Here is a 16,597-nt window from a genome sequence, read left to right as displayed (position 1 = left end):
ATTGTATCATCGACTACAATCGGTATATGGGAGGAGTTGATCTCTCTGATCAAGTCCTCAAGCCATATAATGCCATGCGCAAAACCCGGGCATGGTACAAAAAAGTTGCGGTCTACTTGGTGCAGGTTGCCTTGTACAACTCTTTTGTGCTGTCCCGGAGCGCTGGCAGCACAGGGACATTCCTTCAGTTCTATGAGGCAGTCCTCAAAGCCCTGATCTTTTCGGACCGGGAAAGAGCAGGCCGGAGTACCTCGGGAACTGGAGGCGCCCAGATCGTCCCTGGCCAACACTTTCCAGGTGTGGTCCCCCATACTGGAAAGAAGGGACGAACCCAAAAAAGGTGCAGAGTGTGTCACAGGAGGGGGATACGGAAGGACACCACTACTCAGTGTGACACGTGCCCCGATCATCCGGGCCTCTGCGTTATCGATTCAGGGAGTATCACACTTCTATGGAGTACTAAATTTATATCCCAATTTAGCCACTGACAATCGGATAAAAAACTGGTTCGCAGACTTGAGACACTAAAACAAAAACAAAAAATTTTTAAAAAATCTTATTTAGTAAAACTAAAATAAATAAAAAAGTAGACATATAAGGTATTGCCGCGTCCATAATAATCTGCTCTATAAAAATCCCCCCCCCCAACCCCTCAGATGAACACGGTCAAAAAAAAAAAAAAAGGTGCAAATTATTATTTTTTTTTATCACCTTACATCACAAAAATTGTAATAGCAAGCAATCAAAAAGTCATATGCCCCCCAAAATAGTGCCAATAGAAATAGAACCGTCCTCTCATCCCGCAAAAAATTAGCCCCTACCTAAGATAATCGGCTAAAAACAAAAAAAAAATTACTCTTAGACTATGGAGATACTAAAATGTTTCTTTTTTGTTTATAAAAAGATAATATAGTGTAAAACATAAATAAATAAATAAAAAGTAGACATTTAGGTATCGCCGCGTCCGTAAGAATCTGCTCTATAAAAATACCCCCCCTAACCCCTCAGATGAACACGGTAACATTTTTAAATAAAAACGGTGTAAAAAAAGGTATTTTTTTGTCACATTACATCACATAAATTGTAATAGCAAGCGATCAAAAAGTCATATGCCCCCCAAAATAGTGCCAATAAAACCGTCCTCTCATCCTGCAAAAAATGAGCCCCTACCTAAGATAATCGGCTAAAAACAACAAAAAAAAGACTCTTCCGAGGCTGAGTTCACATGGGCGAGTATTCCGCGCAGGTGCAATGTGGGAGGTGAACGCATTGCACCCGCACTGAATCTGGACCCATTCATTTCTATGGGGCTGTGCACATGAGCGGTGATTTTCACGCATCACTTAAGAGTTGCGTGAAAATCGCAGCATGCTCTATTCTGTGCGTTTTCCACGCAACGCAGGGCCCATAGAAGTGAATGGGGCTGCGTGAAAATCGCAAGCATCCGCAAGCAAGTGCGGATGCGGTGCGAATTTCACGCACGATTGCTAGGAGACGATCGGGATGGTGTCACGGCCACGGTTTTGGCCGTGACTCCTTGGGAGCCGCATACTGTTGCCCGCGGTTTTGGGTTGTAGTGTCAACCGCAGCTTGAGGCATAAGGTTGTTAGCTTCAAGTGCAGTTCCCTCGGAGTTGTGTGCGCGTTTGTAAGCACTTTTGTATGTCTGTGTGCACTTTGTTTATGTTTGGTGTGCACTGACATTTTCCCTGCACTGTGGCTGTCCGTGGCAACGTTTGGTGGTATGATGTACATGTGGTGGCAGTGTCCCGGCCTTTGGGCTGACTCCCAGGACACGCTTGCCACCCATGTTGTTGCCTGCGGCAACAGCCACAGTGTGTTTGTTGTTTGGACACTTCCCCTTTAAGTTATGTTTTCCCTTCTGTGGTTTTGGAAGGGTTAACTCCCTTTCAGTGTGTGTGAGTCACGGGGTGTGTCTGATTGTTGGGTGTGGCCTCTTGGCCCTATAAAGCCTCAGTTGTAGGCAGCACCCAGAGAGGGTGTTTCAGCCATGCTGGCTGTAGACAGCCTCCTGGTTACTTACCAACTGCTAGTGGGGGCCATAAGCTAAATATATGTCCTTTGGTGTCTGGAAGATGTGTTTGGTTTTATGTTTCTTTATTGCACCTGTGGTCCTGGGTTCCCGTGTGTTGTGTGTTTGTGTGCTGAGTCCTGCTGTCTGTGGGCAGTACATCCACATGGGTTCCAGGCTTGGTCGTCTGTGGTAGGTCTCTGCTATGTTTGTGACAAGTACCTGCCATTGCCATAGGTTGCATTTGTTTCCCCTTGCTTGCAGCTTGGCCAGTGAGACTCCTGTTCCTCCGGATCCAGAAGGAACAGGATGTCTTACTCTGACTCCTAGCCTAGGGACCGGCGGAGGGCGAGTAGGGATCCGAGGTTTCTGCGCATGGGTCCTCCTACCTTCAAGGTCGGCCCATGCAGGTAGGAGTTAGGATCAGGTTAGGGACACTGTAGGAGGTGACCTGCTCCCTAATCCTGTTTGTCCTGGTCAAGCAGCGACCATCATACTTCGGCACACGGCTGAGGGTTTCCCCCATCCTCAGCCGTGACAGATGGGGACCCGATCATTATTATTTTCCCTTATAACATGGTTATAAGGGAAAATAATAGCATTCTGAATACAGAATGCATAGTACAATAGCGCTGGAGGGGTTAAAAAAATAATAATAATAATTTAACTCGCCTTAATCCACTTGCTCGCGCAGCCCGGCAAATCTTCTGTCTTCATCTTAGCTGTGTGCAGGAAAAGGACCTGTGGTGACGTCACTCCGGTCATCACATGATCCATCACCATGGTAAAAGATCATGTGATGACTGGAGTGACGTCACCACAGGTCCTTTTCCTGCACACAGCTAAGATGAAGACAGAAGATTTGCCGGGCTGCGCGAGCAAGTGGATTAAGGCGAGTTAAATTATTATTATTTTTTTAACCCCTCCAGCCCTATTGTACTATGCAGTCTGTATTCAGAATGCTATTATTTTCCCTTATAACCATGTTATAAGGGAAAATAATACAATCTACAGAACACCGATCCCAAGCCCGAATTTCTGTGTAGAAGTTCGGGTTTGGGTACCAAACATGCTGATCTTTCTCACACGCGTGCAAAACGCATAACAATGTTTTGCACTCGCGTGGAAAAATCGCGCATGTTCCCGCAACGCACCCGCACCTTTTTTCCGCAACGCCCGTGTGAACTCAGCCTTAGACTATGGAGATACAAAAAAAAAATTTTTTTGTTTATAAAAAGATAATATAGTGTAAAACAAATAAATAAATAAAAAGTAGACATATTAGGCATCGCCGCGTCCGTAAGAATCTGCTCTATAAAAATACCCCCCCAACCCCTCAGATGAACATGGTAAAAAATAAAAACGGTGCCAAAAAAGCAATTTTGTTTGGCAAATTTTCCATTTTAATCCGTTTTTTTCCAATAACCAAGTAAGGGTTAACAGCCAAACAAAACTTTATATTTATTACCCACATAACGCAGTTTACAGAAAAAACCCATATGTGGTCGTAAACTGCTGTATGACCAAACGGCAGGGCGCAGAAGGAAAGGAACGCCGTACGGTTTCTGGAAGGCAGATTTTGATTGCCTTTTTTGGCACCATGTCCCATTTGAAGCCCACCTGATGCACCCCTAGAGTAAAAACTCCATAAAAGCGACCCCATACTGGAAATTACACCACTCAACGTATTCAAAACAGATTTTACAAACGTCGTTAACCCTTTAGGTGTTCTGCAAGAGTTATTGGCAAATGGAGATGAAATTTCAGAATTTCTATTTCTGGTAACCTTGCCTCACAAAAATGTAATAAAGATAAACCAAAAATAATATGTACCCTAAAAATAGTCCCAACAAAACTGCCACCTTATCCCGTAGTTTCCAAAATGGGGTCACTTTTATGGAGTTTCTACTCTAGGGGTGCATAAGGGGGGCTTCAAATGGGACATGGTGTAAATAAACCAGTCCAGCAAAATCTGGCTTCCAAAAACCTTTTGTTTGGCTGTTAACCCTTGCTTTGTTACTGGAAAAAATGGATTAAAATGAAATTTGAGAATTAATTTTTTTTTGCAAATTTTCCATCTCCATTTGCCAATAACTCTTGTGCAACACCTAAAGGGTTAACAAAGTTTGTAAAATCAGTTTTGAAAACCTTGAGGGGTGTAGTTTCTTAGATGGGATCACTTTTAGGGAGTTTCTCCTCTAGGGGTGCATCAGGGGGGCTTCAAATGGGACATGGTGTAATCCAGTCCAGCAAAATCTGCCTTCAAAAAACCACACAGCGCACCTTTCCCTCTACGCCCTACCGTGTGCCCGTACAGTAGTTTACGGCCACATATTGGGTGTTTCTGCAAACCACAGAATCAGGGCAATAAATATAGCATTTTGTTTGGCTGTTAACCCTTGCTTTGTTAATGGAAAAAATGGATTAAAATGGAAAATTTCATTCCTATTTGCCAATAACTCTTATGCAACACCTAAAGGGTTAACAACGTTTGTAAAATCAGTTTTGAATACCTTGAGGGGTGTAGTTTCTAGAATGGGTTGCCCTGATTCTGTAGTTTGCAAAAACACCCCATATGTGGCCCTAAACTACTGTTTGGCTAAACGGCAGGACATAGAAGAAGGGGAACGCCATATGGGTTTTGGAAGGCAGATTTTGCTGGACTGGTTTATTGACACCATGTACCCTTTAAAGCCCCCCTGATGCACCCCTAGAGTAGAAACTCCATAAAAGTGACCCCATCTAGGAAACTACGGGATAAGGTGGTTGTTGTTTTGGGACTATTTTAGGGGTAAATATGATTTTTGGTTGCTCTATATTACACTTTTTTGAGGCAAGGTAACAAAAAAATTTAAATTCGAAAATTGTCTCTACATTTGCTATTTAGTTTTGTGGAACACCTAAATGGTTAATAAAGTTTGTAAAGTAACTTTTGAATACCTTGAGGGGTGTAGTTTCTCAAAGCTAAAAAACAATAAGTTTAGATAAAGTTTTTTTGTTTTAGTTTTTTTTCCTAACTAACTTTTCCCTTCTATCCCTGCCTAACGGTGCCTCTCCCTCACTGACCCTAACCTACCTGGAGGGTGATGGGTGTAGGAGGGTGATGGGTGCCGATTAGGGGGGATCTCAGGAGCCTGGTGAGGACGGTGCTGCAGGGTGCAGGTGCTGAACAGGAAGAGGAGGGGAGAGAGGAGCGCTGGAAGTTTGAATCTCGCGCCTCTCTACCTGCACCAATCAGCACCCTGGACAGCGGCATTCAGCACCAGGGCCAGCACCGCCTCTCCCAAATGTTCGTACTGTGATTGGTGGTGTGTAATCACGCCACCGATTGCAGTCTTTTTCCGGTTCATCGGGTCACCGGAGACCCGAATGGACCGGAAACGCAGCAAACCGCAGGTCTGAATTGACCTGCGGTTTTCTGCGATCGCCGATACGGGGCGGTCACATGACCCCCCTGGCGTTGTGACAGGATGCCGGCTGAATGATTTCAGCCGGCATCCTGTTCCGATTAACACCCGCGGCGCCGCAATCGCGTTTTAAAGCCATGACACACCGGTACGTCATGTGTCCTTAAGGACTCGGGAAACATGCCGTACCGGTACGTCATGTGTCCGTAAGGGGTTAAAGGGTTATTCCCATCACGCTGTTTCATACTTACCTGCTCCCGGCGCACTGTCCACTTCCTGGTTTCGGCAGGGGGCGGGCTCCATCTTGATTGAAGTCTTCTCCCGGCCGGGCCGCGCGCTGGACTGAACGCGCACGCGCCCTGGTGACTCCTTCCTGGCAAGTATACTATACTGGCCAGGAAGAAATCACCATAGTGCGTGCGCTTTCGGGACTGCGCGCGGCCGGCCGGGAGAAAAGAATAAGTCGTCTGCGCAAGCGCGATTCCGGAGAAGAGCGGTGGCCGTAACCAGGGGAGACGGAAGACAACAGTCAGGTAAGTATATGTTCATTTTCTTCTAAGGGGTGGGAATTAGTTAATTAAATATATTTAGAAAAATGATCACTGTTAAATCATTAACAGATTTAACAGTGATCATTAAGATGGGAATACCCCTTTAAGGAGTTAAGGGATTAAAGATTTTACACCACTAGTATTGTAGCATAAAAAGTTGCAAATGATGGCTCCTGCCAGATAAATGATAGGTAGATATAGATAGATATAGATAGGAGATGGAGGATCCGCTCGGTCACCGTCTGAGGCTGCGGTCTGCCCCGGGTTCACACCGGTGGACGCCGCACACTCCCCCCTCTCCTGCGTGCGCGCCCCCGGTACCGGCCTTGTTGACGTGCGCGCCCCCGGTACCGGCTTTGGTGACGTGCGCGGCCCCGGTACCGGCCTTGGTGACGGCGCGGCCCCGCCTCCCTCTCCTGCTCTCGCCATGATCTGCCTGGTGCTGACCGTCTTCGCGCACATTTTCCCCGCCGGTGAGCCGTGTGTGGTGGCGGGGGCTGCGGTACCGCACGCCGTCCTGCAGCCAGGGCCGGGGGTGCGTTGTGTGGGAAGTCACAAAGGGACGGTACCGTCTCTAATGAATTGTGTGAATAGGGCTGTGTCTGTGCGGCTGTTGTGGAACTACGACTCCTAGCATGCAAGAGGGATTGCAGTTTCATAGCAGCGCTGCGCACATGATACTGTAGGAGATGCCATTATACCCCTGGCACTAAATGGGCACGATTTGAGCAGAAAAAGCCCCAGCTTCCATCAACGTATGTAAATTACCGCAAAATCGGAGCAGTTGCCCATAGCAACCGGTCAGGCGAGAGGGCGGCTTAAATTTGGTTGCTATGGGCAATTGCTGCGCTCACTCGGATCGTGCCCGTTGCCCACACGTTCTGTTGTTATAACTGATCAACAAACAGTTAAAAATTCAGCTGCTTTCTGGTGTATTTTCTTTCAATCGGTCACCGTACTTTGTTTTCCATAATCTGCTTGCTGTCAGTTAGTGGAAACCTTCTTGTTTGCATTCAGTGGCTGAAAGCGAGTCCTGTCGGTCACGGCTCCGTGCACACAGGGCGGATATGCCGCGTTGCTCATCCACACGCTATTTATGAAGCGGGTACGCTTAGCGGACTTAACCCTTTGCAGTTCTACAATAGGGTGTACCTGGCCGTGGATTTGCCTGTCCCGCTCACTTTCCTGCTTTTCTCCGCAGCCTGGACGGGGATTAACGAGCGCACCTTCTTAGCCATAAAGCCCGATGGCTATCAGCGGCGCCTGGTTGGCGAGATCATCAGACGTTTCGAGAGGAAGGGCTTCAGGCTGGTCGCCATGAAATTAACGCAGGTGGGTCACGCCCATGTATGCGTCCGTCCGTGACCTGTATGTTTAGCTGTGGGGTGGGGGGGGAGGGCTGGAGCGTCCAACACACGGATCTGTTGGACGTCTTGTGCCGGTCATGTCACGATCACGGCAACTTGTGGGCTGCAACGGGACCCCCTTCACTTTTATTCTTTGCGATGCAGACAGCGCTACACTGCAATCTTAAAGTCGCCAATCCTCAGGATAGGTCATGACTATCTTATCGGTGGGGGTCCGACACCCGGCACCCCTCTCCATGAAGCACAGGGCTGTACTTTGTATAGTGGCCATTGTTGGTATTGCACTTCAATGAGGCTGAGATGCGCCTTGGTCACGTGACCGATGTACGGTGACATCACGTGGTCCATGAAGAGGCGGTGGCGGCACTCACGGAGAGCCCGACTTCCTCTTAACAGCTGATTGTCGGGGTCTTAGGCTACTTTCACACTTGCGTTCGGGGTTCCGCTTGTGAGTTTGTTTGAAGGCTCTCATAAGCGGCCCCGAACGGATCCGTACAGCCCCAATGCATCTGAGTGGATGCGGATCCGCTCAGAATGCATCAGTTTGGCACTGTTTGGCCTCTGTTCCGCTCAGCAGGCGGACACCCGAACACAGCTTGCAGCGTTCGAGTGTCCGTCTGGCCGTGCGGAGCCAAACGGATCCGTCCTGACTTACAATGCAAGTCAATGGGGACGGATCCGTTTGACGTTGACACAATATGGTGCCATTGCAAACGGATCCGTCCCCCATTGACTTTCAATGTAAAGTCAGGAGTCCCTATTAATATACCATCGGGTCGGAGTTTTCTCCAATCCGATGGTATATTTTAATTTGAATCGTCCCCATCACCATGGGAACGCCTCTGTTAGAATGTACCATCGGATTTGAGTTAGAACGTGAAACTCAGATCCGACAGTATATTCTAACACAGAGGCTTTCCTATAGTGATGGGGATGCTTCAAGTTAGAATATACTACGAACTGTGTACATGACTGCCCCCTGCTGCCTGGCAGCACCCGATCTCTTACAGGGGGCTGTGATCCGCACAATTAACCCCTCAGGTGCGGCACCTGAGGGGTTAATTGTGCGGATCATAGCCCCCTGTAAGAGATCAGGTGCTGCCAGGCAGCAGGGGCCAGACCCCCCTCCCTCCCCAGTTTTAAATTCATTTGTGGCCAGTGCGGCCCCTCCCTCCCCAGTATTATATTCATTGGTGGCCAGTGCGGCCCCCCTCCCTCCCCCTTAATTAAAATCCCCCCCCCCCCCCCCCCCCCCCATCATTGGTGGCAGCGGAGAGTTCCGATCGGAGTCCCAGTTTAATCGCTGGGGCTCCGATCGGTTACCATGGCAGCCAAGACGCTACTGCAGTCCTGGCTGCCATGGTTACTTAGCAATTTTAGAAGCATTATACTTACCTGCGATGTCTGTGGCCGGCCGGGCGCTCCTCCTACTGGTAAGTGAAAGGTCTGTGCTATAAGCAATGCGCCGCACAGACCTTTCACTTACCAGTAGGAGGAGCGCCCGGCCGGCCACAGACATCGCAGTTAAGTATAATGCTTCTAAAATTGCTAAGTAATCATGGCAGCCAGGACTGCAGTAGCGTCTTGGCTGCTATGGTAACCGATTGGAGCCCCAGCGATTAAACTGGGACTCCGATTGGAACTCTCTGCTGCCACCAATGATGGGGGGAGAGGGGAGGCCGCACTGGCCACCAATGAATATAATACTGGGGAGGGAGGGGGGGCCCCACTGGCCACCAATGAATATAATACTGGGGAGGGAGGGGGGTCTGGCACCTGCTGCCTGGCAGCACCTGATCTCTTACAGGGGGCTATGATACGCACAATTAACCCCTCAGGTGCGGCACCAGAGGGGTTAATTGTGCGGATCACAGCCCCCTGTAAGAGATCGGGTGAGGCCAGGCAGCAGGGGGCAGTCATGTACACAGTTCTTTTAGTATATTCTAACTTGAAGCGTCCCCATCACTATGGGAACGCCTCTGTGTTAGAATATACCGTCGGATCTGAGTTTTCACGAAGTGAAAAATCAGATCTGAAAAAAACAGTTATGCAGACGGATCCGTTCTGAACGGATTCAAGCGTTTCGATTATAGGAGCGGATCCGTCTGCAGACACCAAACGGATCCGCTCCGAACGCAAGTGTGAAAGTAGCCTTAGGTGTCAGACCCCCGCCGATCTGAGGATAGGTCATCAATATTATTTCCTTTAATTTTACTACTGGGTATGGGCGTATTCAGACTTGCCGGAAAATCAGTTGCATTTTTCCCTCCAATTTACGCAGTTTCACAGTTATGAGCGTCACTTGCGTTACTTGAAATTATGAAAATGTATCGGTAAAACGGCGTGGTGAGCACTTCACCCCAGCAGCTACATCTGAATACACTCCATAGATGCCTTCAGGGGTTACCACCCGTACAGTGGAGACGTATTGGCCCTTCTCTTTCCACGTCTGTCTTTCAATCCAAAAGTGAACGCAGCCATAAAGGGCTCCCCCGTAGATGGCCTGATGATTGGATTCATAGAAGGAAGAGGTTGGCTCTCTACAGCTTGCACAAGACGAGTGCACTGGGCTGTCTAGCATTTGCTATTAGGTTAGTGGTGCCGCTTTCAGAAATTTATGCAGTGGAAGGGGGCCCCGCGGTCAGACCTCCCCTCCCCCAGTCGACAAGCCATGAGTAAAGAAACGGGGCCAGGAGCCCACACGAGCCGTATGGTTTTCACTTTACAGGAAGCTGTGTCCATCTTGTCTCCTTACAGGCGTCGGAGACCCTCTTGAAGGATCATTACATTGCTCTGCGGGACCGTCCGTTCTATGATCGCCTGGTGAAGTATATGGGCTCCGGACCTGTGGTGGCCATGGTAAGGGCGGGCAGTAACTGGTGATTACAAGCAGTCCTCCTCCTTCTTCTTTGTTATCATCTAAGGGGCAAACCTGGTGTTTACAGATCTGGCAGGGCCTGGACGTGGTGAAGACTGCCCGCCTGATGCTTGGCGAGACCAATCCAGCCGACTCCTTGCCGGGCACCATTCGCGGAGATTTCTGTGTGGACGTCAGCAGGTAAAATACCTGGAAGTAGAGGACTTGTCCGAGTTACCAGTATGTGCTGTCCCCTGTCAGGTGGCCGTAGATGTCACCATAATCAGTAATGATCTCGGTGTGGACGGCGATGGTTTGCTATAATCGCGTCCAATCGAAAGGCCCCTTTTCACTGGCTGAGCACCAGGGAGGCTCGTTAGCGATTATCTGGTGGTGTAAAGGTGCCGCCGATTACCGAGCGAAACACTGGCTCATCGGGTAATATGATCGTTTGCTGGCGGCAGGTTGTACCGTCTAAACAGCCGCTGCTGCCGGCAAACAATGATTCAGTATGGGGAGGACTGATCGCGTTAAAAATCACTCCTCCCCATACTGTGGAGAAGATCACTGCATGTAAATTCAGAGGTCTCCTTCACTGGCGAGCAGGCGATTGCCGGTAAGGAAGGGTTCCTTCTTGACAATTGTCTGCTTTAACTAGCAGTGTAAAGGGGCCTTAACCCCTTAAGCACCCTGGGATTTTCCATTTTTGCGTTTTTGTTTTTCACTCCCCGCCTTCCCATAACTTTTTTATTTTTCCGTTCACATAGCCTTATGAGGGCTTATTTTTTGTTGTACAAGTTGTACTTTCTAATGGCACCATTTACAGTTGCATACCATGTAGTAGGGCGCGGGGGAAAAATTCCAAATGGAGTAGAATTGGGAAAAAACGCAATTCTGATAAAGGTTTTTATTTTTTTTACCCCCTACACTATGCGGTAAAATTGACCTGTTATCTTCATTCTCCAGGTCAGTACGGTTACAACAATACCACACTTGTATAATTTTTCTTGCGTTTTAATACTGAAAAAAAATTTTTTTTATTCATTGGTCATCATATCATATGTTGTATATAGCATTTGGCAACCTTATAAAATTTAGCTTGCACCTCTTTTGATCTCGAGAGAACTAACATGAAGCTGATGGGTGTATAATATATATAGTACATGCTACCCTAGATCTTGGGGGGATTATAGTTCATAGCACTCATCTGCATCGTTTTTATTATGTCACATAGATGTCATGTACAATATTTGGATTTCTCAATATTACATGTGTGGTTGATATCTCTTCGGTTGGTCTGGTTGCAGTGTGACACTCCAGTCTTATGTCATGTAGCCTTAGCTAAATCTGCCGAGGTGGCATCATTCGTGCGGAGCGCTTTACCCGTTACGAGTGGGGTGGTTGCAGTGCATGCGTCTCAGCGATTGGGGATCAGACATACATTTTCCATATGCTACTAAATGGCACAGTGCCCGTTCCTCCCCCTGTTGTCAGCCCCATAGGAGTGGCCGCTGGACTCCGCTGCATTACTTGGTTTAATTTTTTTCTTCCAGGAACGTGATCCATGGCAGCGACTCCAGAGAGAGCGCCCAGCGCGAGATTTCTCTCTGGTTCAGACCCGACGAGATTGTCTGCTGGCAGGACCATGCCGAGAGCTGGATCTACGAGTAAACGGAGTGCGGAGCTGTTGCATATTACACAGGGCTTTTTCTGTAAGGATCAAATCTAAGGGTTCTGTTACACGTGAAGCGTTCCTTCCCGGCAATCGCCTGCACGCTAGCGGGGGAGACCGCTGCTATTACATGCAGCAATCTCCTCCTTAGTATGGGGAAGAGCGATCGCTAATGCCTACGCTCATCCTCTTACTGAATCATTGTTTGCCGGCAGCCGATCGTAATTATACAGCACGATCTGCCGCCAACAACCAAGGATTTTTAAACCCTCTAAAATATTACATTTTACCCCATGAAAGAACGTTTGCTCGTTCATCTGGTAATCATCGGCAGTATTACACTGCCAGATCATTGCTAACGAGCGTTACTATGAATGCTTGTTAGCGATGATCTTCACGATTATCTTCTAGTGTGATAGGGTCTTAGGCTGGGTTCAGACCTGAGCGTCTTTGATATGCGCGTTTAACGCGCGTTTTTGACGCGCGTTTTTTATGCGTGTTTTTTGCAATAGTAAACGCGCGTTTGACGCGCGTTTGTGTGATTGACTGCAATGTCCTATGGCCACAAACGCGCTGTAAAACGCCCCAAAGAAGCTCAAGTACTTGTTTGAGCGTAGGGCGTTTTACAGCGTGTTTTTCAGCGCTGTAAAACGCTCAAGTGAGAACCAGGGCCATAGGGAAGCATTGGTTTTCATGTGTTGAGCGTTTTACAGCGCGTTTGAACGCGCTGTAAAACGCTCAAGTGTGAACCCAGCCTTAAGGGGGGGAAAACATGAATGTAAGGGGTATCAGATTAGGCAACGTTTACCCCGGGGCATTTATTCTGAATTCCGTCCAGACAGCATCTAATGTGTCCCCTGATTAGTATTGAGTCTTGGTCAATCTTAAAGTGCGGCTTTACTCTCTTGGGGAAAATATGAAATGGGGGCGTAAGGCCTCATTTAGGCGGCCATATTGCACCTCTGTAGTATTTTGGCTGTAGCGCTCGGACTCCTTGAGGTTCTGCTGAAGTGAACAGAGCATCAGTCAGCAGGATCAGATCAAACCTGCTGCCTGGTAGTGTTGATCCTGCTGATTTAAAATGATGCCTTTCTTTAAAATCTATGTCTACGTTTATGAGGAGGGTTTAGTGCACCAAGGGGTGTGTCTTTCCCCCTCCACACGCCTCAGCCCCTCCGCTACTCCTCAATCTTCATGCCAGGCACCCCCTATCTTTCCTGGCCCTGTAATACTGCACACGCGCCATTGACTCTTAAATCAAAGCATGTGCAGCTAGTGTCTCAGCGTTGGAATAAGCCGTCCAGTGTACGGTGCATTTGCCAATTGAAAGTTCAGGAGGACAGAAGACTTTAACAAGAGGTATCTGTTTAATTAGCAACATCAACCCTATTGGGCTGTATGCCTGGTTTGATTGGGTTGATCCTGCTGACAAGATGTTTTTTTTTAAGGCGTCCTATATCCCTGTGGTTCCATAAGTTCAGTTCATTAGAATCGTGAGAGGCGTCTGAATGTTACAACCAAATGATGGGCCCCCAGTCATGACGCATAAGCCGTTCTTGTGTAAAGCAGCACGGGTGAGCAGCCATGTTCATCACGTGGAAGGAGTGATGGTAGGCAGCAGTACAACTTCTCACACAAGAAGTTAGCTGCCATATATCCGTTTTTTTTTAAAATGCATTAAAGGGTCCTATACATCTAGATACGCCCCACTGCCCATTTTCCTCCATGAGACTGGAGGTGTCTTTTAACCCTTCAAATATCTAGCGATATGGGATAAGTTAAATCCTCCAGGTCTCCCTATCCGGCTTCCCCCCCCCCCCACCCCATATGCCCTGATTGACAGCCCCATCCTTGTCCCACGTCTTTAGCATCCACACCGCCTGTGCCCAGCGCGTGCGCAGTACGCTTTCTGCCATAGGTAATGACCTCACGGACATACTGCGCGTGTGCCAGTTTTCTAGGTGGTTACCAGGTAGAAATAAAGGCTGGCCCTGTTAGTCACGGCAAAAAGAGAGCAGTTGCCCGGATGGGGACTGCTGCCGCGGCCACATGTCTTTGCACTGAACGGACACCTAGGTAATATGTCTGGGGGTCGATTTTTAGGCTTACTCCCTAATGATGTTTACAGCGGGATTATATCTCATCCCCTACTTGAATGTCGCTGTCCTCCTAGCCAGACTGACTGCAGTAATGGCCGCACAGGCCTGATCACTACCATTGTCTTGATTTTATATGTAGTATTCGTTTTGTAGAACCTCCATATTATCTTGCTGCTCGCCGCAGTCGGGGTAGGCTGAGAGCCCCAGATCCATGGGTTGTAGGTCACTGTCCAAAGTAGTGGATGTATTTGGAACGCACAAGACCCCCAGGCAATCATGTCCCCATCATTTATAAGCCAACAGCAAGGCTGTATGTCAGTGTCATCCTGGGCAAAATGTAAAATTCTGCCTGCGCATAGGCCCTTTTGAAACCTGCCACTCACGTAAAAGTTTTGCATTCCTTTAAGTAGTTGTACAGAAAAAATGGCTACTTTCTTAAAAAAAAATTCCCAACCTGTCTATGGGATGCATCTGCAGCACGTCTTCATGAGGCTAAACATGCGGACAGTTGTGTGTGTGTGGTTTTGTTGTTTTAAAGAAAGCAGTTTTTCGAACCCTTTAAAGCTGCAGTTCCTAAAGCCTTTAAAGGGTTTTTTCACCCCGGGGACCTTTTCTACAAACCCACCAAGAATAGCTGGACCCATGGTGATAATCATCTGATCCCTGCTGCTTGGTTTCGGCTCCATTTCTGCCCCTCCGGCTCTGCAGGTCCCAGGTCTCCCTGTATCAACATCCGTTTTGACGTGAGTCTTGTGACCACTGCAGCCAATGACTGGCAGCAGCAGTGACATGTCACCGCGATCTGGGAGAGACCCAGGAACCCACTGGCTGGGGTCACTTAGGTATGATTACCAATGTGGGTCCATGCTGGGGGAAGGGGTCTGTTAAAAGGGTCCCTGGTGGTGAACAACCCCTTTTAAGTAGAATGCATTTAGGTTACTAGGCAGTTGCACCATGAGCTGCCTGCACTATCCAGCAGATTTCTGCGCTATCCTCTGCCCTGTCTGGTGACCTGAGAAGCAGATGAGGTTTTAAAAAGTTATATATGCGAGCACATTGCTGCTGATTGGCTGAGAGCTCCTCTGTGACGACAACTCACGAAGCTCCTCCCCACGTGTCCTTTTCAGCTGCATGCCAGGCACAGTAAACAGCCACATACATACACATGCTGCACATTTAAAATCTGCATTGCAAGTCAATTTTAATTGATTTTTCTTTTTCAGCAGCGTGTGGATAATAATTACTAAAATCTCTCCCATTTTGCTTGTACTTTAAAGGGGTTTTCCAAGACTTTTTCCACTGATGACCGGTCTGATCGGTGGGGGTGCTGGTGCCTTCTCAAACAGCTAATCAGCAGGGTCCCGGGGTGTTGGAGCCCCACCGATCAGATACTGATGACCTGTCTACAGTATAGGTCATCAGTGGAAAAAAGTCTTGGAAAATCCCTTTTAATATGCTGTGGATTTGCTGCACAAAAATTTGCAATGGCAAGTCTGCAGCATATCAGGTCTATGTGGATGTACCGTTATTGCAGTCTGTATGATCAGGTGCATCCATGTCCAGCATGGTTGGGGTGAGGCTAGGGCTATACGATGACATGTCGCGCAACATGTATTGTAATGATTGTCTATGGTGTCGCACTGTGACATGCGACATGACAGTCGCCAAAAATCCTTCCAAGTTGGATTTCAGTGCGACTGTTGTGTCGCAGTTGCAGCAAGTCGCATGACTATCATTACAAAAAGTGTTGCCCTACCCTACGAGCTGTAAATGGGTTCCAAAGATGAGACTCTTAGCTGAAGGCTTTATCCATATTTCCAGATCCGTTCCCTGCAGCTGCCGTTTTTGAACGCAGCCTGAGCTTATTTTTGGCGTCCATTAAACAGTCAGGTTCTTTTACATAACCAAAGTCTGAAGTTTACGTTTCTGTCGTGACTTTCCAGCTGTGGAAGGCTTATGGGTGGGTGAGGGCAGGTGGATAATCTGTTTACAGGATGGGGACGAAAAATGTTTTCTATCGCCTATGTCCCTTTTTGTAATAAAATAGAATTCGGAAACTTGTGTGTGTTTCTTTTTTTAACCCGCTAGTGGCGCCCCAGCTAGGTATTGCAGCTCAGCCCCATTCACTTGAATTGGAATGAGCTGCACTTACACCGTGTGACCGATGAACATGACGTCACTGGCCTAGGAAGAGGTCTAGGCGCTCAAGTAGCTCATCAGCCATTTCATACAGCTGATTGGCGGGGGTCCCGGCAGTCGGACCCCTGCTGATCTTATATTGATGACCTATCCCGAGGACAAGCCATCAATATCTAAATCCTGGGGAAGCCCTTTGAAGGGGTTTTTCAGTATTAAAACAAAGGGGGTATTTCTGGCACATATCGTGGCGCAAAGGTTATTTGCGCCGCAATCTGCGACTTTTGCCTGTTCACGGCTGGTCTAAAAAAAGTGGGCGTGGTGGGAAAGGGGACGAGACGGCAGGTCCATCTCATTCATCATTTTCTGCGCCTGTTTTAGGTGTAGAAAATGGTCTAAATGTAATCCAGCTAGGAAGATGTCTTACATTTAGACCAGGGCCTGATATGCCAAAGTTATCTAGAGTCCGCCGCCTCT

The 16,597-nt window shown here is 48.0% G+C and overlaps 1 protein-coding gene and 1 long non-coding RNA gene across 2 annotated transcripts; one reads left to right on the top strand and one right to left on the bottom strand.

Moving 5' to 3' along the window:
- The first annotated feature begins 6,369 nt into the window (after positions 1–6,369).
- NME3 (NME/NM23 nucleoside diphosphate kinase 3) lies at positions 6,370–12,312 on the top strand. The gene is made up of 5 exons (XM_040439313.1): positions 6,370–6,462; positions 7,191–7,321; positions 10,114–10,215; positions 10,302–10,414; positions 11,767–12,312. Exons 1-5 carry the CDS (start codon positions 6,417–6,419, stop codon positions 11,882–11,884), a joined length of 510 nt encoding a protein of 169 aa, XP_040295247.1. The 5' UTR covers positions 6,370–6,416; the 3' UTR covers positions 11,885–12,312.
- A 2,223-nt stretch (positions 12,313–14,535) lies between these two features.
- Positions 14,536–16,035, bottom strand: LOC121007407. Its single transcript, XR_005780408.1, has 2 exons — positions 15,366–16,035; positions 14,536–14,984 (listed from the first exon to the last, which is right to left on the bottom strand). It is a non-coding gene; the product is annotated as an uncharacterized LOC121007407 (long non-coding RNA).
- Between the last annotated feature and the right edge of the window lie 562 nt (positions 16,036–16,597).

The sequence above is a fragment of the Bufo bufo genome, chromosome 7 (assembly GCF_905171765.1).
Source record: "Bufo bufo chromosome 7, aBufBuf1.1, whole genome shotgun sequence".
Classification (NCBI taxonomy): Eukaryota; Metazoa; Chordata; class Amphibia; order Anura; family Bufonidae; genus Bufo; species Bufo bufo.
The sequence above is the reverse complement of the archived record's forward strand: the minus strand, read 5'-3'. Positions and strand labels throughout refer to the sequence as shown.

Coding starts and splice junctions, on each gene's coding strand:
- NME3 (XM_040439313.1), top strand. CDS start 6,417: ATGATCTGCCTGGTGCTGACCGTCTTCGCGCACATTTTCCCCGCCG. Junction 6,463..7,190: donor CGCGCACATTTTCCCCGCCG/GTGAGCCGTGTG, acceptor TTTTCTCCGCAG/CCTGGACGGGGATTAACGAG. Junction 10,415..11,766: donor TTCTGTGTGGACGTCAGCAG/GTAAAATACCTG, acceptor TTTTTCTTCCAG/GAACGTGATCCATGGCAGCG.